This window comes from Microcebus murinus, chromosome 4 (assembly GCF_040939455.1).
Source record: "Microcebus murinus isolate Inina chromosome 4, M.murinus_Inina_mat1.0, whole genome shotgun sequence".
Lineage (NCBI taxonomy): Eukaryota > Metazoa > Chordata > Mammalia > Primates > Cheirogaleidae > Microcebus > Microcebus murinus.
In genome coordinates, this window is record NC_134107.1 from 50,922,574 (window position 1) to 50,944,680 (window position 22,107).

The 22,107-nt window shown below is 47.3% G+C and overlaps 1 protein-coding gene across 4 annotated transcripts in view; it reads left to right on the forward strand.

Moving 5' to 3' along the window:
• Nucleotides 1-22,107, forward strand: part of IRAG1 (inositol 1,4,5-triphosphate receptor associated 1) — a 122,393-nt gene that overhangs the window by 60,582 nt on the left and 39,704 nt on the right. For 2 of the 4 annotated variants that reach the window (XM_012755811.2, XM_012755814.2), the window contains exons 2-9: nt 749-849; nt 1,950-2,020; nt 4,027-4,200; nt 5,236-5,313; nt 5,904-5,956; nt 6,163-6,207; nt 7,374-7,991; nt 9,972-10,050. In XM_012755811.2, coding sequence (XP_012611265.2) covers nt 749-849; nt 1,950-2,020; nt 4,027-4,200; nt 5,236-5,313; nt 5,904-5,956; nt 6,163-6,207; nt 7,374-7,991; nt 9,972-10,050 — 1,219 coding nt within the window. Of the gene's footprint in view, nt 1-745; nt 850-1,949; nt 2,021-4,026; nt 4,201-5,235; nt 5,314-5,903; nt 5,957-6,162; nt 6,208-7,373; nt 7,992-9,971; nt 10,051-22,107 lie in introns of all 4 variants that reach the window. The other 2 variants (XM_012755812.2, XM_076002181.1) reach the window with 1 other exon arrangement.

Here is a 22,107-nt window from a genome sequence, read left to right on the forward strand (position 1 = left end):
TATTCACAAAAGCCAAGGTATGGACACAATCTAAGCATCCCGGGAAGGATGAATGGATAAAGAAAATGTGAAAAAATAAATATACACACAATAGAATATTATTCAGCCTTTAAAAAAGAAGGAAATCCTGCCATTTGCAACAACATGGGTGAACCTGGAGGACATTGTGCTACGTGAAATAGGCCAGGCACAGAAAGGCAATACTGCGTGATCTCACTTATATGTGGAATCTAACAAGGGCTGAACTCACAGAAACAGAGAGCAGAATGGTGGTTGCCAAAGGCTGGGGGATGGGGAAATGGGGAGATACTGGTCAAAGGGCACAAACTTTCAGTTCTATCAATAAGATGAATGAGTTCTGGTGATCTGATGGGCAGCATGGTGACTGTAGTTTATAATAATGTACTGTTTTCTTGAAATTTGCTAGGTATTCTCACCACACACACAAAAAGTAACTTTGTGAGTTGGTGGATATATTTATTAGCTTAATTGTGGTAATAAGCTAATAATATAATTTCACAGTGTATATGTATATCAAAACATCACATTGTACACCTTGAATACATACAATTTTTGCTTGTCAATTATACCTCGATAAAGCTGGGCATGGGGGAACCAAACTGCATTCGTCCCCTTATCAACATGGCTCTGAGCATCGTGATGCTGGAATAAATGCTCCAGCTCAGCCCCGGGAAGCTCCCACCAGCCCCAGCCTAACTCTGTCCGTGTTTTTGTTCTAAACCAGCAGGGCCCTCCCACCGCAGGACTCTCCTGCAGCCCACCCACGATAGTCCTGACGGGGGATGCCAGCTCACCAGAAGGAGAAACCGACAAAAACCTGGCCAACAGGTACACATGCCAGGTGCCGGATCCTTGTGCTGTGATGAATAGTATTTCCTAGAATGTGGGGATCAGACAGCTATATTTTTTATAAATCTTTTCTTCTTTTTTTGTATCATTTTATGGGTTAAAATCCAATCAAGCAGTTTTTCAAAATGGGAGAGTTTGGGATTTTTCCATTATCTTCCTCCCAAAATGATACTTCCTCTCCTGGATTTGGCCCTTTGCACTCTGCCAGCCTTTAAGAAAAGCACAAAGCACAGCAGGGGAGTTTCCCGTAATAACTGCCCAGATGTTTGCAGATGAACCTGAAAGGTGACTGTAGAGTCCTGGCCCTGGCCAAAGTGGGTCCTGTGCGGGCTGTGACCTCTTGCAGGGGACATAGGCTCACGTACATGGGGATGTCTGTGTCTTGGTTTTACGCAACACTAGCCATGCATCGGTCTAGCTGGAATGAGATTGTCTAGGTATAATATTCAAAAAGGTAACAAGATAATTCTCACACAGATATATAGTGATCATATGTCAAAGATCTACTTATTAATAAGGGAAGCAGCAGGACAACCAAGCTGGTTCAAAGGAGAACACAGAAATGGATACACATGTATAGTCAGAGGGGAGGGAAAGAATGCTGGAATAAAATTGCTAAATTAGATATAAAATAGGCTAATGTTCTACAGGACAATGAAACCGTGTTATTATCTTTTCTCCCAAATGCAAATCATCTGCATCTCCACCAGACAACGGTTATTTACATTTTTTGAGATTTCTGCAAGTTAGGTATTAGCTCAGAGTCTGGGCCCTAATAAATAGTAAGTAGTGAGTGTAAGTTGCAACCCTTGAGAGCAGGTACTTTAGCGTGCATGAGAAGCACCTGGGGAGCTCATTAAATCGCAGCTTGCTGGACCCACCCCTAGAGTTTCTGAGCTGCTAGGTCTGAGGTAGGGCCGGAGAACCGGCCTTTCTAATAAGTTCCCAAGCTGAGAGGCAGAGGAGCCCTAGAGAAGCTTGTGGGGTGATGTTCTAGGATGACTTTGAAAGAACATGCAGGCAATTTTTGCCTATTTTCAAGCTGTGGATTAACAAGATGACTCTGTTCTGTCTTTTAGAGTTCACGGTCCCCACAAGAGGCTTTCTCACCGACACTTGAAGGTTTCCACTGCTTCGCTGACGTCTGTGGGTAAGGGCCTGGCCAATCTGAAGGCATATTGAGTAGTAAGGCTGAAGCTTGTCAGCGTGGTCCGGCTCAGCCCCTTCCTCTCCCCTGTCTCCAAGGCAGCCCATCCATATAAGCCCAACAGTGTAGACAGCCCCTCTGTGCCTGCGTCCAGAGGTCTAATTTCAATTTCTTTTGGTAAAAAGACAAGAGCAGGGCATGAAAATGAAGGTGAGGAAGTCAAAGAAAGACAGAACAGCTGGGTGAGGCTCAATTCTGGGGCTGAGTCCTCCAGCCCTTGCTAGAAAGGCCCACAGCTGGGCAGGCGTGTACTTGGGTGGACGGCTGGCTGCCCTGGTCACCTTCTCGTTCCCCAGATGGCTTCTCGTGGCCTGTTGGAACATAGAATACAGAGTTGGTCCCTGCCTTCATGTTGTTCATAGTCTATGAGGAGACTGAGAAGTGAGCAGATATAATCAGGACACTATATTATAAGGGCCTCCTCAGAAGAGCTGGGGAAACCAAGGTAAGAAGGGGACCAGGTCTTTCTGGGGAGGGGGAAGGTTTGGGTAGGTATTCCAGAGGACACGGTATTTGAGTAGTGCCTTAGAAAGCTGGGCAGATAGACAAGAGGGAGGAAAGGCAACTGCAATGCTCCACCCTGTGTATTAGTTGGGACCCTTCGAAAGGACAGAAACTCAACTCAAGCGACCTTACACCAAAAAAAAAAAAAAAATAATAAAAGCCAGGGCTTGGGATCTCAGGTACTGCTGGATCCAGTTCTTGAACTGGGTTATTAGATTGCCCCATTCCATCTCGCAAGTCTTCTTTCTTGTGTGTGAGCCTTCTTCTTGGGCAGGCTCTTCACGCATGCTAGCAAGTGGCTCCGAGCAGCTCCAGGCTTACATCCCATCAGTGGAGAGAGGCTTCCTCCTGCCCATGCACCTACACAGTTCCCAGGGTTGCCGCCATCCCTGAGCCCATTCCTGTGGCCAAGGGGATCGAATTCATTGACAGGCCAAGGCTGGTACATGTTCCCACTCTTGGCACTTGGGGTGGGCGGGGGATGGGCTTGGCCAGCTCCTGCCTAACTAACGTACTGGGGAACTAGAGGGGTTTACCCAGTGAAAAGTGAGGAGCCGCTGCCAGAAGAAGGGGTCATGGAGGCTGGGGGCGAGACAGACGCCATTGCCTACAGACAGACTGGAGTGGAGGGCCTTTGGCAGGAGAATGTGGGGCCGGCAAAATTGTCTGAGACCGGTTTGGACTCCACACTGAGGAGCAGGAATCCCCATGACATGAGCAGAGAATGGCACGGCCAGACGTGGCTCTCAGGAAGGTCACTCCACCAGGCAGTGGAGAGCGGGCTGGAGGGGCTCGCCTGAGGGCTGGGACCTGCCAGAGGCTGATGTGATTGTTCAGGTAAGAGCGAATGAGCAGGAACAGAGATGAGGGGCGGTTTGCAGAGATACTTAAGATAAATGCAAGGACTTAGGGGTGACTCCCGTGCCCCTGAGTAGCTGGGTGAGAGGAGGTGTCATTCACCCACCCCTTGCAGAGGGGCTGCTGGAGAAGGGGCAATTCTGGAGAAGAATGGGGGTAAACCATGTGAGGGGAGGGTTTGTGTCCATGGCCCGTGATCTTTGGACTCCTGCATTTGTCCGCAGACCTTGGGCCCATTGGCTTGTTAAAGAAACAGAGACCTGAAGCAAGAACAGGCTAGGGGGAGCAGAGGGTGTGGAGGGGGCCCTGATGGCCTTCCATTCACGGCAGAGCTCAGAGCAGTGCTGGGAACCAAAATGGCTTCATCACTGTTTGTGACAAAGGACCTGCCACAGCCACAGGCTACAAGCCGGAGGGGCCAGGCCTGCTGAGGAGGACATGTCTGTCCCCATGCGCCCTCTCTGTGGCATCAGGCTGAGGTGTGGCTGGCGGGGTCAGCGTCCCTGGACTGAGTGTGGCATGGCAGGGCCTCTCAGCCTCGTGCCGAGCACGCAGTGGCTCACGCCCAGCTCACCCTCCTTCTGTAGACCCTACGGGGCACATCATTGACCTGGTAAATGACCAGCTGCCGGACATCAGCATCTCAGAGGAGGACAAGAAGAAAAACCTGGCGCTGCTGGAAGAAGCCAAGTCGGTGAGTGAGCGATTCCTGACCCGCCGTGGAAGGAAGTCCAGGAGCAGCCCTGGAGACTCCCCGACAGGTAGGGCAGGGCCAGGCCGGCAGGTGGCTGCCCAGGCCCCTCCAAGGAGGGCTTGGAGGGCTGGGGAGGGAAGGAGCAGGCGCCAGCTGCAGCAGGAGCCTGGCCTCCGACGGGGTGGCCTTTACCTCACCTGCCCCCAGGCCCCATGAGAGCTCAGCGCGGTGGAGAGGGTCCTGCAAGTATAGGGCACCTTGCTCAGTTTCAGAGGCTCCAAAATGCCTTCCCAACTCTAGCCCAGAAAACTCCTGCTTTTCACTTTTTGGCCCCGTGTGTGACCCTTGTGACTTCCTGTTTTGCCAAGAAATGTGAGCCCATATGGTGGCATGAACTTAACTTGGACCTCTCCCCTACCCCCAGCTTTCGCCTCCCTTTTCCCCCCTCCCTGCCCCCCACTGCGTGGGGAGAATGGCTCTGAGTGAGGCCCATAAGCACAGACGCCCGGGCCACCCACCTTCCCCAGGAGACCCCGCTCCATTGGCCAGAGCCCCCTCGGATTTCTGGAGAGGCCGCCCTGGGCTCGCTCCCTCTGAGCTCCAACCGCAGGCCCCAGGAAGGAGTCTAGGCACTCTGGGGAAGGGGAGGTGGCCTTTGGGGGAATTTTGGGTTAGAGGAAAGATTGTCCTAGGCCCTGAAATCCTCCTGCTACTTCTGTGTTAGAATCATTCTTCTGAGCAAAAGGTTGGGCCAAGTTTTTTAGATAAGTGCAAATGTACTTAGGGGGACAAGAGGAACATTTGAAATCAGGGAGTCTAGAAGGTACAGCCTTTGGAGCTATGCCTGCCAAGCAATGCAGGTTCTCAGTTTCTGGAAGGTGCTTTGAGGTCAGGCCAGGTAGGCTTCGGAGTATGACCCTACCCCTCACCCTCCATCCCCCAAATGACCTGAGGGCTGGGCTGTAGTGGGAGCCTTCTATGCCCCTGACCCCAAAAAGGCAGACCCAGTTCCCAGGGCTCAGAAATACCTAGAAGGATGTCTTTGTTGGGCTAAAGTCCTAGACATTCACGAACTCTGGCCAATTTGTGTCTGTCTCCACAGCTGTTTCCCCCAACCTCAGCCCCGGAGCTTCTCCCGCATCCTCTCGGAGCAACTCTCTTACTGTCCCCACCCCAGCAGGTGAGGCGCAGCCACCAGGGAGTTTCCCACCCTGCCTCTCCCTGGGGGTGGTGGCCCAGCCTGAGCTGACCAGGGTGCTCCCCAGCCTGCCGATTCCCCTTCCCCAGGGGCGCCAGGCTGGGCCAGCCCCGAGGAGGCCAGTCTAGCCCAGGATGAGGCCAGAGGGAGAGGAAGGGACTGTGACGGGCTCTCTCTGCTCAGGGAGGACTCCGGTCATCACAGAGCTTATTTGGAAAGGCCTCTTTGCTTTTTGATTTCTTCCCTTGCATTAGGCTGTGTCCAGGGCCACACCCTTGAGCCAGAAAGGGGGGAGGGGCAGGGGGCCAGGGAGAGCAGCTACCCTCTTCAGTGCCATGGGGCATGCTCAGGCCAGGTTCCTGTGCCTCAGTTTCCTCATATGGTTCCTGTGAGGGTGCAATGAGGGCCCAGCACAGAAGCTGGCATGTGGGAGGTAGCCAACAAATGGTGGCACTGCTGGCTCTGGGCCTGAGATTGCTAGGGGGGACATTCGGGGGAGGTGGATGCAGATAAAGGCACAGCTGAGGGTGTGGGGTGCTAGACATCGCTTACCAGTGTCTGGACCATTCCAGGTTTGGGTGTGTGCAGTGGCCCACAGTCCCCTCTGCCCGGAGCTCCAGCACAGGTAACGGGGCCCCCCTTGCTGCACTGTTTCTGTGACAGTGGGTCTCTCCTCTGACCCCCAACATCCAGGGCCCTCCTGACCCACTGGAGATGAGGGTGCCGGGGGTGGAGGCGTTTACACCACTGCTCGGGCCTCCCTGAGGGTATGTCAGGAGGAAATATGGTTCTCCCCATTGCTGACTGACCTGTGTTTACTTTCTCCAACAGAGGGGGGATGAGGCCGAAGTCTCTTCACCTCAGCTTGGCGAGCCTGTGAGTTTGAGCTTTGCCCAATGTAGATGACTCCGGTGTGGGAGACACAGTCTCCCAGAAGTCCAGGGTGGCCCCTGGGCAGCCTGCAAGTGTGTGCGTGCATGCGTGTGTGTGTGTGTGTGTGTGTGTGTGTGTGTGTGTGTGTGTGTACATACGTGAGTGGAGGGTCGGGCTGGGTAAACCAGCAGACTGCTCTGCCCCATCGTGACTGGAGGTCTGAGGTGGAGTGGTGGGGAGGCAGGATGCAGTGGGGGCGACCTCCTAGGGTAATGCTCACAGCCCTGCCCCAGTCTCTGCTGGGCAGAGATAAGGTGGACCTCCAGGCCCAGCAGCCCCTGCCAGCACCAGTGAAAACTGCAGGAAAGCACCAGCCCCTGGTTGGGATTCTGCCTTGGGCAGCCAGGAAAGCCTCAAACTTGTTGATGAGCAATAGAAGTGCTGGCCCCTGCTCAGAGCCAGGTGCCCATGTGCCTGAGGTGTGTTGGGGGTCACATTAGAATTCAGTCTCATCTAGAGCTGCGCCCACGATAGAGTTCTCTGGAAGAATTTCAGCTCACACACAAGACAGCCACGTGCATCCACAGACCCACACGCTGTCACAAAGCAGGTTTCCCGTGGGGAAGGAAAGAAGAATGCAGAAACTTTGAACATCTGAGAGTAAGATATTTGCGAGAACTGCCTCCTCCAGTGATCCTTAATGCCTTTTGGATTGTGGAACTCTCTAAGAAGTTGAGAGTTGTGGATTTTCTTCCAAGAAAGACACCCCTTCACACAGACTAACATACACATCTGCATATAATTTCAGAGGGTTCACAAACCTGGGTCCCTAAGAGTTAAGGGCCCTGCCAGGCAGAGCCAAGACTAGAATCTGGGGCAATGGAGCTGAGGCCAAAGCAGCCTTCTATTCTACTCTCCTCTTCAGCTCCCAGCCCTGGGGACGTACTTGGCTGGTTTTGAGTTGCAGGTCCCATTGTCCTGTTTCACAAACCCCCGGCTTATTTGAGGGTCCCCTTTGCTTGAGACCTGCCTAAGAAGCCCTCCTCTTTCACGAAGTCCACGTGTACCTCCATACACACACGTACAAATGGGCCCCTCGGCAGAAGTAGCCCCACCTGTCTTCTCCCCCGCCTGCCTCCAGGGTCCCAGCTTTATCTTGTCTTTTTTAGAATGTCCCCAAAGGGCTAGCTGACCGGAAGCAGAATGACCAGAGGAAAGTGTCTCAGGGAAGGCTGGCTCCTCGTTCTCCTACGGTTGAGAAGTCCAAAGAAATTGCAATAGAACAAAAGGAAAACTTTGATCCTCTCCAGCACCCCGAGGCTGCACCCACAGGCCCACCTCCTAGCACAGGCAGCAGTGGGAGAATGGCCCTGAATAGCCCCCAGCCGGGCCCCATTGAGGGCGAGCTAGGGAAGCAGCTCCCAAAGACTGCCAAGGAGGGCAGCCCTCTGCCGAGAAGTCCGGCCCAGGGTCTGGGAGGGGCGGCTCCCCCAGACCCTCAGGGAAGAGGCCCAGCTGAAGAGCCTACAGGGTCCAAGGTTGGCTCCAAAGCTGAGCTGCGGCCCCCTGCACCCCGCAGCCCCCTACTGCGGGGGGTCTCCTGGGACAGTGGCCCTGAAGAGCCTGGCTCCCGGCTGCAGAAAGTGTTTGCCAAGCTGCCGCTGGCAGAGGAGGAGAAGCGTTTTGCAGGCAAAGCCAGTGGCAAGCTGGCCAAGGCGCCCGGACTCAAAGACTTTCAGATACAAGTGCAGCCCGTGCGGATGCAGAAGCTGACCAAGCTCCGAGAGGTGAGTGGGGGTGGGGGAGCAGGACCCCTGGGCCAGAGACCTCTGGGCTGAGCCTGGGCCCCAGGGCAGGCAGCTCTGGCCTGGATTTGGGCCTTACAGGACCCTAAACTTCCCCACCCTGAGAAGTCAGGCCCTTACGTGGCATTACCTTTGTAAAAACCAGTTTTAGGTGCTTCTTACCTGAGTTACCAGGTAGAGGTCAACCTGGCATATAGTTGCCACACAAAGCCACATTTCAGGGGAGGGCGGCTGTGTGGAGGGGCACGGGGGCCCCTCATTCCTGGGCCGTTTTCCTCCGCTAGCCGGAGTCGGTGACTCATAAACAGGAACCCCTTCCCGGAGTGCCTGCTCCTGCCCAGGACGGGCTCGCAGGGGCGAGATAGCCCTTTCCTTTGTGATGCCCCCAAGCTTTCTTCCTGATGCCTGTTAACGCAGGGCTTTGACTCCATCTACAATTACAACGATGAGGGCTGCTTCCCCGCAGAGAATTTCTTCCACTGGCCCTGGTGTCCTCACTTCCACTGGCCATCAGACTGGGCACGATGGGCTCTCACGGGCTGCCACCCTAGGCAGGGTGTGAGTGGGGGTGTCCAGAGATGTAGGGGAGAGAGGAGTTAACAAGACAAAGAAGTTCTGACTGGCCCTCTTTTCCCTAGAAGGCTTACGGGGACTATAAGCCAAGGCAACGGGGATTCCTCAGGGTGGGGTCTGGCGCCCCTGCAGAGGGGAGTGTGGGGCAGGAAAGAAAAAGGAGGCACCCAATAGCACTTGAGCACAAGTGAGGGGATTTCTGTGCTAGCAGGAACACGTCTCGAAGCTGGCCACTGTCCTATTCAAAACCTTTGCAATGCTGTAAATTGGAGGTTCCGGGGAGCTGGGACCTGGCTGCTGTGAACATTCTACATGGGAAACCCGATCTAGCCAGGACGACCTAGCACAGGGCCTGGAGGGGCTGCCCATGGGGGGCCAGTGGTCCCAGATCCCTGAGGGAAGGCGGAGCCAAAGGGGCCAGACAGTCAGGGATTTGTCTTTGCACAGGCCATAAGCTGCCCCCACCATCCCCCCACTCCCTACAACCCTGCAGGTAAGTTGTAGAGACCCTGGTGGCCCATGCGACTAGCCACTACCCTTGTAGCTGAGCACCCCGCCCCCACACCCCAGTCCTACGTGCTGAGAGCTGAGGGGCTGTGGGCCTCAGCTTGCTAAGCAGGCATGTCAAGGGGCCTTGGCCATGACTTCCACTTGGATCATCAGCACCCTCTGCTGGCCCCTCCCTTTCCCTCTTTATTGGGGGCAAACCTCTCAAGTGGCCTCTGCCACACCAGAGACTGAAAAATCCATTGGTGGCACAAGTCATAAGGGGCTAGGAGCTCTACCCCGTGTTTCCACCTGGGGGCCCTGGCCTGGTGCTGATTGGCTTAGAGCAGGTGTGAGTCCACATGGGCCGCATGCTGTGGTCAGCATCCCTTCTCTCTGGGGGCTCTACCTGCTGAGACCCCAAGGCGGCAGTTCTCAGGCCTCATTTGGTGGAGAGTGCAAATGCTCAAGAGGTGCCATAAAAGGCCACTGAGGAACCAAAGGGGTGGGGAAGCCACACTCCTGGGAGTGGGTACTCACTGCCCAGAACTTCGAGGCAGGAAGCTCCAGCCAGCCCTGAGATCACCAAAGGCTGTTTCCAGGAGCAGCCACACACACACACAGGGACCCTCCTGTCCCCAGAGCCCATGGACTTATTTGAAACAGACCACGCCAAGAGTAGTTCTTGACCCAGGACTGCAGCACTAACTGCAGTTTCAGGCACCTGTGTGGGCTGGGGGAGGAGCTGCCTGGATCTCACCCTGCCGTGCCCATCCACCCACCGCTAAGGCTGCCCGGCGTTCCCACCTAAGGCTGAGTGGTCACAGAACCACAGAGAGAACCGAGAGAAGAGGCCAGCCTGGTGTCATCACCTGAGACATTGTCTTTCTCTTTTCCGCAAAGGAGCACATCCTGATGAGAAATCAGAACTTAGTGGGGCTCAAGCTTCCAGAGCTCAGTGAAGCAGCAGAGCAGGAGAAAGGTAGGTGGGGTTGGGCAGATGCTCCCTCAGGCCTGGGCTGGATGTGTCCAGCCAGGTCAAGGGAGGTAGGCGTGTAAACACGAGGCTTCCCATCAGTGGCATTTGTCCATCCCAGTGGCGAGTGTGGGCTGGACACAGAGTGGGCCCTCAGTAAATATTTGCAGATGTGCGAATGAATCAGATAGTGATTGCTGCCCACTCAGCGCACCTCCAAACCCCTCTCCTCCCAGCCAGGCCCCAGGTGGACCCTGCCAGCCTTCCCTGGGCCTTGTTGGTTTCTAGAGGGTCACAAGGGTGCCCCAGGCCTGAACTTTTGACACTTCCTTTTCCCCTTCCACCCAGGAAGCCGCCCAAATAGATCAATTCCTCTTTTCAAAGCATCAGAGCCATCTCTTGCTTTCTAATTTGCTGTCACCACAAAGTCCATACCCCGGCCCTGCCCTACTGGATGGCCGCACGTCCCTTCCTCTGAACCCGTGGCTCCCTACCACCCCACCCTCCACCCTGCCAGACTCATCTCCTGCACACAAGGCTTGGGTCTCCCCTGCCTCACCCTCTACGCTCGCCCCTGCTGATGTTCCATACAGTCAGTCCCCACCATCCTAGATCTGGATCCCAGCACCCTTGCTCTGCCCCGTTCCTCAACATGCGTGCGCTGGACCCCACTGTGAATTGGAACTGTGAGGCCTGTCACTGGCCAGCCATGTGACCTGTGCAAGCGACTTAACCTCTCTGGGCCTGATCCCCACACACTAAAATGGAAGTAAGAACAGTAGGTTACCATGGAGATTAAGTAATGAGTGTTCATGAAGTACCTAAAACAGTGCCTGATACGTGACAAGTGTTGTCTAGTTGTCAGCTATTGTTATCCCTAGAGTAGGGGCCCCCAAGGGCAGGAATCTGTGTGCGTGCGTGTGTGCGTGTGTGCGTGCGTGCGTGTGTGTGTGCGTGTGTGCGTGCGTGCGTCTCTACCACTAAGTGCTTACGACAGTGCTGGCACTACTGGGCCCTGACTAAGTGTTTATTGAATAAACAACGAATGAAAACAGGTAGGATGTAGCTGGGGAGTTGAGACAGGTATGCAAACGTAGTCTGTGACCATCACCGTGGTGCCAGGAGGTGGGCAAAGGAATGAGCTGAGCTCAGAGGGATGAGGGTTCCCACTGGGCTCTTCCTTCTTCCAGAGCCACCTCCCCATGGCCACTCACCCCCAGGCCGCTGTCCCCGCTGCGTGTCCCTTCTGCTGTGCTGTGGCCTCTGCTCTCTGAGTCACATCATATGTGTCCCTTAAAGCAGTGGGAGAGTCCCACCAACTCTGCAGTCCTCCTATTTTCCTTATTCTCTTTTGTATTTCACTATATCCCAGTCCTTTGGGGGGCATTTTTTTATTGTGGTAAATTTACCATTTTTAAGTATACAGTTCAGTGGCATTAAGTTCATTCTCGCTGTTGTGCAACTATCACCACTATCCATTTTCATAATTTTTTCATCATCCCAAACTGAAATACTGTACCTGTTAAACAATAACTCATTCCCTCCCTCCCCCAGGCCCTGGTAACCACCATTCTACTTTCTGTCTCTCTGTATTTGACCATTCTAGGTCCCTCATAGAAATGGACTCATGCAGGGTTTGTCCTTTTAGGTCTGTTTTATTTGTTTTTAAGAGGCAGGATCTCACCTGCTGCCCAGGCTGGAGTATGGTGGTGCGGTCACAGCTTACTGCAACCTTGAACTCCTGGACTGGGACTACAGGTGCACCACGACATCTAGATAGTTTTTTTACTTTTTGGAGAGACAGTGTCTTTCTATGTTCCCCAGGCTGGCCACAAGCGATCCTCCCACCCCGACCTCCCAGAATGCTGAGATTACAGGTGTGAGCCACCGTGCCCTGCCCCTTCTCCTTTTATTCCCAATCATAATAAACTAATTTCCTATAGAGTTTTCCACAGTATAAATCATTTTCCACCTCTGATTTCAACTAATCCTCCCAATAAACTAAGAGAGGCAGGGATTCTTGCTCTCATCTTGCAGTTGAGGAACTGAGACCCAAAGATTTCTTAACTCCAAATCTGAAGGATTGGCCATCACACAAGCAGTTTTGAAACTTTTTGTTCCAGCCGCATGACATTTCAGACAAACTAATCCCTAGAAGGGCAGTGGGAGGGGACAGGCAAGTGAGGCTGCTCTTGTTGGAGGGGACAGGAGGGCTCAGATCTGCACCTTCTGGAACTCTCTCCCTTTCTACTGTGGCCCCAAGTCCTCAGTGGACCCTGGGCTTCAGAGAACACAATTTGAAAGTCCTTGTCCCACTTCAAGCTGCCTGGTGCTGGTCTTGGCATTAAAGCCCTCTGTTTATGGATTGTTGTGTGGATGTTTCTGGGGTGTCACCAATAATGTTGGAAGCCCTTGGTCTGAAATACGGTAACACCTACCTATTTATTGAACATTAACAAGGTTCCCAGAAATAATAACATTTTTCAAAGGACTAAATTTTTTTAAAAAATTAACCATCTTTAGAAGAATCTCTTAAAAATGTATTATATACTTCTCTACTTTTAATTTACTAAAGCAGATTTAAAATACTAGATAAACTTATCTTAAAATTTCACTCAAAACCCCATAAATTCTAAAAAAGTAACCATTTTTATTCTTTACAATATTTACTCATAATTATAATTTTTTCACAGTTGATTCGATGAATAGATATAACTTACTGTTTCTGTTTTTGCTTATTTTATAACTAATTCTATATATTTTGACTCATCCTCATTTATCATTTAATGGGTACATAATTTCTTTTGTATTGATGTATCTATTGTTGGGTATTTCAGATGTTTATAGTTCTTGGCCTATGATTAATAGCCCTATTGTACACAATTATGTACTGGTAGTTTTTATTTCTTCCTTTAAGTTACTCCCTTGGGATAAATTCCCAGACTTGAGATTCACAAGGTCAAAGTGTAGGAGCATTTGCATTTACCAAATTGTTTACAATGAAGAATGCTACTGGCAAAGACTGAGTGCATGTCTTTCTCTTAAGCATTATTGCACTGGACTTTGTTTTTACTCCTTGTTGGTCAGAATATAGTAAGAATAATCAGTAATAATAACAATAATTATAATGTGTTTTTGTTATTAGTGTGAAATGCCATTTCATTCCAATTAATTTGTTAAAGCTCAAGCTTAAAATTTTTAAATGTTTATTTACTTTTTAAAAACTCTGATGAATTAACCACTCATTTCTTTGCCTATGTATCCACTTAGTTCTTGGGTTTTTTTGTTGGTAATATATGTAAACTTTATACATTATAGATATTAACTCTTCATTGGCTGTATTTTCTCAGTGTTTTCATTTGATCATTTTTTGCTTTTTAATACGTTTTGAGTTATTTTAGAGGAATCATAAAGATTTTATATAATCTTGTTTGCCTATCTTTTTCTTTGAGAAGTCTTTCATTATTTCAATCATAAAAACAGTACTTCTCCCCAGTGTGGATAACAGATTGACTTTCTACTGGTTTATCTATCATTTGATTTATTTATATTTATTTTGCTAATACCTCTGAAATTTATTTTAAGATAAAGGTATTTTAATATTTAACATCCTCTTCAATAATATTTTAATAGTTTTTATATTTCTTTCAGGGCTTAGATAGTCACATGTTTTTCCTTGCATATATCAAAGACTAGTTCTGGGCTTCTTATACTGTTTTATTCTGATCAATACCATATCGGGATTTTTGGTTGTTTTTTTTTTGTTTTTTTTTTTGAGACAGAGTCTCACTTTGTTGCCCTGGCTAGAGTGCTGTGGCATCAGCCTTGCTCACAGCAACCTCAAACTCCTGGGCTCAAGCGATCCTTCTGCCTCAGCCTCCTGAGTAGCTGGGACTACAGGCATGCGCCACCATGCCTGGCTAATTTTTTCTATATATATTAGTTGGCCAATTAATTTCTTTCTATTTATAGTAGAGACGGGGTCTCACTCTTGTTCAGGCTGGTTTCGAACTCCTGACCTCGAGCAATGCATCCACCTCGGCCTCCCAGAGTGCTAGGATTACAGGCGTGAGCCACCGCGCCCTACCCCATGTAGTTTTAATTACTGCCTTGTGATGTGTTCTAGTGTGCAGTGGGGTTATCTCTCCTTCATTGCTGTTCTTCTTCAGAATATTTGTTGATATTCTAGATACAGAGATTTTGTGCAAAATAACAGAGCAACTAGACAGAAGTCAGGAGATACATTTGAGTTCATGTCCCAGTCCAGACACCAATTAACAGACACTTTAAATGTGTTCCTCAGCCTCTCTGGGCCACCACTCCCATTTGAAATTTTTATCATTTTGTATAACATTTGAATTGCGATTGCTCTAAAGCTACACACTGGATTCAGAAGAACTGTACAAGTTTTGTTTGCTTTAAACTTTGCAGACCTTTAAATTACTTAATTTGCAAACATTTGGTTCTCATTCAGGCATGTGGTTTGTCCCTCTATTACATCAGGTATTTCTTTCTTTCTCCCCAAAAATATGTAAGGTTCTTTGTACACATCTCCCACATCTCTTACCAGAGCGTACTCATTCTATGTGATTTATATTTTTGCTTGTTTATTTAAGAAGAATATTCTTTTTCATTAGATTTTATAACTGGTAATTAGTGGCATAGATGAATGCTGCTTGGTGCTATACCAGCATTTTTTGTATAATAAATATAATTAATAAATGATGGATGATTACTATAGTGATTAACTAGAGTGATTATTACATGCCAGATATCTTGCTAAGCACTTGACAATATTTCACTTAATGCTCACAACGACCTTGGGAGGTGGTCTTATTTTCATTTTGCAAATGAGGAAATTGAGACTCAGGGAGGTTCTAGTTGTGTGGTTATTAATTGCAGAAGCTGTAATTGGAACTCAGATGTGTCTAACTTTATAGGCTCACAACAACTTTGCAGAAAAACTTTTTAAAATTTACAATCAAACCATGTCATGTTAATTTTATCCAATTCATTTGTCTTAGTTGTATGCCAGTGTGTGTGTATGTGTATTTCTGTGTGTACCTGTATATGTTTTATTACTTTGGCAACATTCCCTAATTTAATAATGGTAATAAGGAGAACATTTGCCTTGTTTCCCCTTTTTATTGAATTGTTTTTTGTTTTTCTCTTAAGGATCAAGCTGTATCTTGGTGTTAAATAGATGTACTATTTTAATTTTATATTTACATTTTATAAACCATGTATGATATAAAATATGGAATTATTTCATATTTTATAATATTTTATTATTTTTAAGGAAACATTTTCTTCCAAGTTTTAAGATTTGTGTTGAATTATATCAAATTTGCTTTGAATATTTATTGAAAAAATCATGTATATGATTTAATATATGAATTTCCATATATAGAAGTAAACGTTTGTGGTGCGAGAATAAAATTCATTTGGGGCCAGGTGCAGTGGCTCACACCTGTAATCCTAGCACTTTGGGAGGCCAAGGTGGGAGGATCACTTGAGCTCAGAAGTTTGAGACAAGCCTGAGCAAGATCCCATCTCTACAAAAAACAGAAAAATTAGCCAGGCGTCGGGGTGCACAGCTGTAGTCCCAGCTACTTGGGAGGCTGAGGCAGAAGGATCGATTGACCCTAGGAGTTTGAGGTTGCAGTGAGCTACGATGACATCACTGCACTGTAGCCCAGGTGACAGAGTGGAGATCCTGTCTCATAAACAAATATGGTCATGGTGTATTTTCTTTTGTGTATACTACCTAATTCTGTGTATCCACATCTCTTTTAAAGTATTCTACAACTTTCCTTCATTAGTTAAGATAAAAGCAAAATAGCTATGACACAGAGGTCCCAAATATGAGACTGTATAGGAAAGAGAAGGTTGTTTCACTCTCAAGTGACAGTTCTCAGGTGAGCTATTCAGGTTAGTGGCTGTGCTCCATGTGATCATTTGGGGACCCTAGTTTCTCCCCTATTGTCATTTCACTGTGCCCTGAGGTGTTGGACTTGATACAAGGTTGAAGCTGGACCACAGGCAAATCGGGGTTTTCCACTTGAGGGAAGGAGAGAGTAGACGTCCAGAACAGATTTTTTTTTTTTTTTAAATAGGATAGCAGTTGCACGCATCCCATTAGCTCCCATTGCGTGGATGATGACGTGGTCACGTGGCCATCGTAGCATGGGAAGCCGGGGAGCGTGGCGCTGGCGGGACAGCTGACTGTGTTTAGCCAGTTTCTCGTTTAATGCATATGGAACTTTTTAGTTTTTTAATTGTTTTGTGGTATTCTATTGTATAAGGTGCACTATAGATAGATAGTTTGACCCATCTCCTATTAATATTTGTTATTTCTACTTTTTCTGTTATAAGCAATGTTATAATGACCATTCTCTTACATGTGGCTTTATAGACCTACGTGTTTTTGCACAGGTGGTTATCCTAGAAGTGCAATTGATTGATCAAGAGGTACTTACATTTAAATGTATGTATACATACTGCCAAATTAGCTTACAAAAAGTTTGACCAGTTTAGATATCCACTATCTACACCAAAACCTCACTGTCCAATATTAGTAGGGCATAAGTTGGGTCTCAGAAGTAAAATTATCAGGTAAATGAATTAAATACCTATAATCACCAAATTTAAAAAATAAAATTAAGTGTGTTAGGTGTTCCATAAATACACACTTCTTCTCATTTTCTCTCAGTTCTAGGGTCTGGATGGTTAAGAGCTCAAGTTTCATCACTTACCAGCTGCATAGCCTTGGTCAAGTTTTTAATTCTCTTGATGCCTCAGTTTGTTCATCTTTAAAATGGGCACAATAATAGTACCTACTTCACTGAGCTGGTGTAATGTTCTTACGTGATATTGGTTTTCATTCCAGCAGGTACCTGCCATACATTTTAATTTCTATCATTGAGATGGTAGAGTTCTATCTTGCCAGACAAATGGGGCTTTCTTATACTCTGCACTCCATGGTGCCTAGGACAGTGTTGGAGATGTGGTGGGGAACCATATGTGTTTCATTAATATGTGCAGGGTTATGAATTTCTTTTCTTATATTCTGTAAGCCCCATCAAAGAGCCCCATCCCCACCTGTACCCAGGACAAAAGGCTTGGGGAGCATATGATGAGAGCTGGCTCAGAGTATTCACGGGCTCTAAATACAACTGCGTATGAGCCCATGGTGAAAGCTCAGCTCTCTTATGATGCTCCTTGGCTGTCCCTTTGAGAGCTGGGGAAAGATCCTTATCAGAACACCCTGGAGTCTTAAGAACTTTGGCTGTCCTTCAGTTTCTGAAGCCTGGGAGGCTCATTTTCGTCTTGCATCCGGTATTTTCAACAACCCAACCAGTTCCCTTCTCAGGAACTATATTGTACGATGTTTTGATCTTTGATCATTTGCGGGTTATTTTAAGCTAAAGATGTAGGACTGACTGTGGGCTGGTTCCTGGGCTGTTGCTGGGGTTGCATTAGGTAAAGGCTCAGGCATTGCCATCGAGGGGAGGGCCTTGTCCCGGCTACGTTATCAGTCCCCTTGGCTATCTCGGCAGCCTCCCACCTGGTCCCTCTGCCTGTACTCCTGACCCTCACCCAGCTCACACCACGGCCAACACAGCAGCCAGCGGAATCTCTGAAATGCAAATCTGTTTCAGCATCTTTAGAGGCTTCATTCCGCTCTTAGGATGAGCACTTGAATCCTCAGCAGAGCCAAGAAGGCCCTGGGTGATTGACCCCACGCACCTCCCCAGCGTCTTCTAGGGGCCATGCTCCCCTCACTCGCAGCATCTCGCCCTTCCTTCGGCAGCTCCTTCTTTCCCCTCCTTAGGCTTGGCACATGCTGTTCCCTGTACATGGAACATTCTGCCTCTCCTCATCTTTGCCCGATGAACTCCCATTCAGCCTTTAGATACCTGCTCTTTCTTGGGAAGGCTTTCCTGGTACCTCTAGATCCCTTGTCCTTTATAAAATCTATCACCGTGTAAAATGAAGTGTTTGGATGTTTCCCTGATTAATCTCTGTCTCCCTAGATAATAATCTCCCAGAGAACAGTGGCATGTCAGTTTTGCTTAGCATCGTATCCCTAGCTCCAGGCTCATTGCCTGGGACATAGTAAGCACTCAATAAATATTAAATGAATGCATGAATGAACGAGCTCACCTTCGCTGTCCAGAAGCACAAGGGTAGACAGAGTCACTACATTATGCTGTGATAAGACTTTAACAGAACTTATAGTACCTAGAAACAAAGAGGAAGAAGCAGGCAGCTCGGCAGGGGTGAGTCAGGGAGGGTTTTCAGGAGGAGCAGCTTTAAGCCAAGGAAGAAAAATTCATCTCAGGCAGGGGAATAGCAGGAACAAAGGCATGCATCCATCTTCTAGTGCTTAGTTGTTTCAGGAACAGAAGAAATGTCATGTGAACCAAGCGTGAACTGAATGTCCCAGAGAGATAGACAGCAAGGCTAAATCAGTGGGCTGGGACAAGGGAGGGTAAAGGCTTTGAGGGCCAATCAATGAGTTTGGATTTCCATTAGGAATCTTTGGAAAGCCAAAGAACCCTGCAGGAAACGAAGCAGGATCAAATCTATGTTTCGAAATAATCTTCTGGACAGATTTTGAAGGCTGGCCTGAAACATAAGTGGCTGAAGATAGGGATACACCTGGTAAGAGGAAATGGAACAGCCTGGTGAGAGGCAGTGAGGTGGTGGGATGTGGGGAGGACAGTTTGAGAGCTATCTGGAGATCAGCATGGCAGGACTAGGGGAGGAGATGGAGTTGAGGGGCAGACCAGGAAGCCCCCCAGGTGCTGTCTGCACGGCTGTAGGTGCTGCACTGGGAGCGCAAGAGGAGCGTGCTTGAGAAAGGAGACAATGAGTTTGGGTTTGGACATATCAAATGTCCACGGGAAGCAGCTTGGATGTAACAGACAGACCTGTTTTTTGCCTCCTGACTCTAGTAGTAGACCCTAGAGAATCTACTTAACTTAGCTGGGCTTCAGTTTCCCCAGAAAATGAGCTTAGCACTGTTTACTTTGCAGCACTATTGTAAGGAATAAGAAAGTAAACCTGATGCATAGTTGATGTTCAGTTAATGGTGGCTATTGAAATGATTTTTTATTCTCCTTATCCAGGTGGCATGTCTAGGAGATGGTTGGCTATCTGGGCCTGGATTTTGAGAGAGGTGTGGGCTGAGGGAGAGAAGTACATTGAATAGACAATCCTTCCAGACACCCCAGTCTGAGCTTAGAGCCTCAGGTCTTGGGCAGGGAAGAGGCCTTCCAGAGAAGTTAGAGGGGAAGAAAGTTTATTCCCAACTAATAGTTTTGGCCTTTAGGAACTATCCTGGGGCTTAGAGCATCTTTAACCAGAGCCCACAAAGCTACTTTTCCAAGTTCCCGAGATAACCAGAAACAAATGTTTTCATAATGAGCTAGTACAGGCAGACATTTTGAAAATAATTTTATTCTTTTTGTTAAAAATGGCTCATGTTCATTATATACAAATTTAATTAACAGTGAAAAATACAAGGAAGAAAATAAAAATAGCTTACACCAAACACCCCCATCCCCCCAAATACAGAAGGAGGGAGGGGAAAAAAGAGGGAGATCATACTAGATAATACTTTTTCACAAAAAAGTATTACAATTTAATTGAACTCTAATTAAAGTGAAGTGAAACTGCATGACTTGCTGAATTTTGGTAATTGCTTCCTCCAAAGAAGAGAAATTAGTTTCTAAAAGTGTAAAAAATGTATTATTATGAAATGCACAAAGGGTTTGGAGTCATTGAGGTAGTTTTCTTGCATTATGTTTCAAGTTTGCTGTAAGCTTTGGACCTGGCAGTTGTTTCAACCAGGACACACAGACCTGGAAATGACTATCATGAAGGAATAAGTTTATACTCACAGATTCCTCAGAACAGGAGGCACACGGCACACCACGCAGGGCCGCTTGGGGAAGGACCAGACTCGGTCAGGAGGCAGAAGCAGTGAGAGGAGAGCAGGGCCCAGGGCCTTTACTGGGCTTCTCAAGGGAAAGGGCAGTTGAGGCAGTGTAGGCACCCTGAGAAAGTTTAGGATTGGATGGTTTGAATAATTTTGGCAGGCTCTGGGCTATAGGGGTGGTCCCTAGTCATCAAGTACCTGGCCCTGGGGCGATTTAGGGCTGGGGGTGGATGGTGGAGAATATTGGCTTGGTATGTGAGAATTTGGTAAAGGAGATGGTGGGGGGTGTGGGTTCTGGATTGGTTGGTCTATATTTCAAAGACATTCTTGAAGGGAGAGTTTTTTCCTGCCTCTAGGAATTGCCTAAGAGGGGCAATCTCTCCAGGATTAAGGCCCCAAATGCCAGAGCATCAGGAATACAGAAACGAAGAACACTTAGTCACTACAGTGGTACCTACTGACTTCCTGCAGGAAAAGAGGAGAACGGTAGTATTTCTTTCCACCTTAATGTTTCTTCCTATCTTTCCATTTCTACCTCTACACATGTTGAATTCTTCTTTGTATGTCATCCAGGTTATAACATTTACACTCTGTTTTGTAACAATGGTTTCCACAGTTGCTTAGTCTTAGCCTTACATGTAAAAAGATTTTATGCTCATCACTAGTCCCTTTACCAGGGCTCACCATTCCCAAGTTTATTATTTTTATTTATAATTTGTTTCTCAGGATTGCATTTTCCAATAGTTTTCGTAGAAAGGTTCAGAGGTCCTATGTTCCCTGAGTTCTAGCATGTTTGAGAATTTTATTTTGAAGGACCAGCTTGCATGATTACAAAATTCTTGGGTGATCCTTTTTCTGAGGACTGTGTAGATGTTGTTCCACTGTATTCAATGTTGTAGGGAAGACTAGCACCCCTCAATCATCATCTTCCTTTGAAGATGTCTTTCTTTTTTCTGTGGGGATAGCTAGGGAAACATTTCTACATCTTTTTTTTTTTTTTTTTTTAACATGTTGTGTTCTGTCAACCCATGGGTTCAACTTTCCCCTCAATTGAGGAAAAATTTTTTTCTGTTAAATTTTTGAATATGTTCTTTGTTTCATTTGTTTTGTTCACTATCCAAGAGACAACAAATTCATAGACTAGTCATCAGTGCCTTAACTCCAAGTCCATTATTTCATCTCTATATACTTCAGTCTTTCTTTCCCTCTTTGTATTCCTTGTGATCGCTCAATCTCCCCCACCCTTCTTACTAATTCAGTTTGAAGCTATATCTATTTATTCCATCATTTCCAATACATTGGTTAGTTTTTAATTTTCTAGTTTCTTGAATCTATTTTGGTCTTCAGTTTGTTTCCTTAAACAGCAATCATCTTATTCCTTCTTTGTGTGATTGTCTCATCCCAGCTCTGATTTTTTATTTTTATTTTTTTCAGGTTCTAATTTCTCCTAGAGTCAAAGCGTTTGTGCTATATATTTTGCACAAAAGTGTCCTTTTGCATTTTTTATTGTGTTTCTTGCAGCTATGTTTCCGTCCTGACATCTGTCTCCTGCATGTTTCCCTTTTTCCTTCCTTTCTACATTCCTTCCTCTTTTGACTATAGTATTTTTATATAGTTGCCATGCCATTTGTTTTCATTTTATTTCTTTTTGGTCTGGATATTTGTACCTTGATTTTCTCTTTACCCAGATATATTGCGTGGGTTGATTTTTACTGATTCCTTCCTACCTTATCTGAGATCTCTTTGTATTCCCTTCAGTGCTTTAGTTGAAGATTATGTATTTTGTGTTTGTCTGTTTTGTTACTGATTGGGTGGTATGGAAAAGGGGAAGTTCAGATAGAGCCATGTGTTTGGAGAATTTGTTTCTGTTCTTTTTCTATAACTTTGTTTTAGTCTAAAACTTGAGTTTATGATACCAAATTGGGGACATATCTTATTCTCTTGGGTGGGTATTAGTGGCTTTTAGATTGTTTCACCAGTTTGGGGTAGAATTGTGGAGACAACCTGCCCGGGTGTTTATTTTCCAGACTTGACCCCAATTCTTCACATTAGCCATTCACTCTCCTGCCCATAAAGGAGGGAAAAGGTAGACAAAATCCAAGGGATTAGCCACTGTT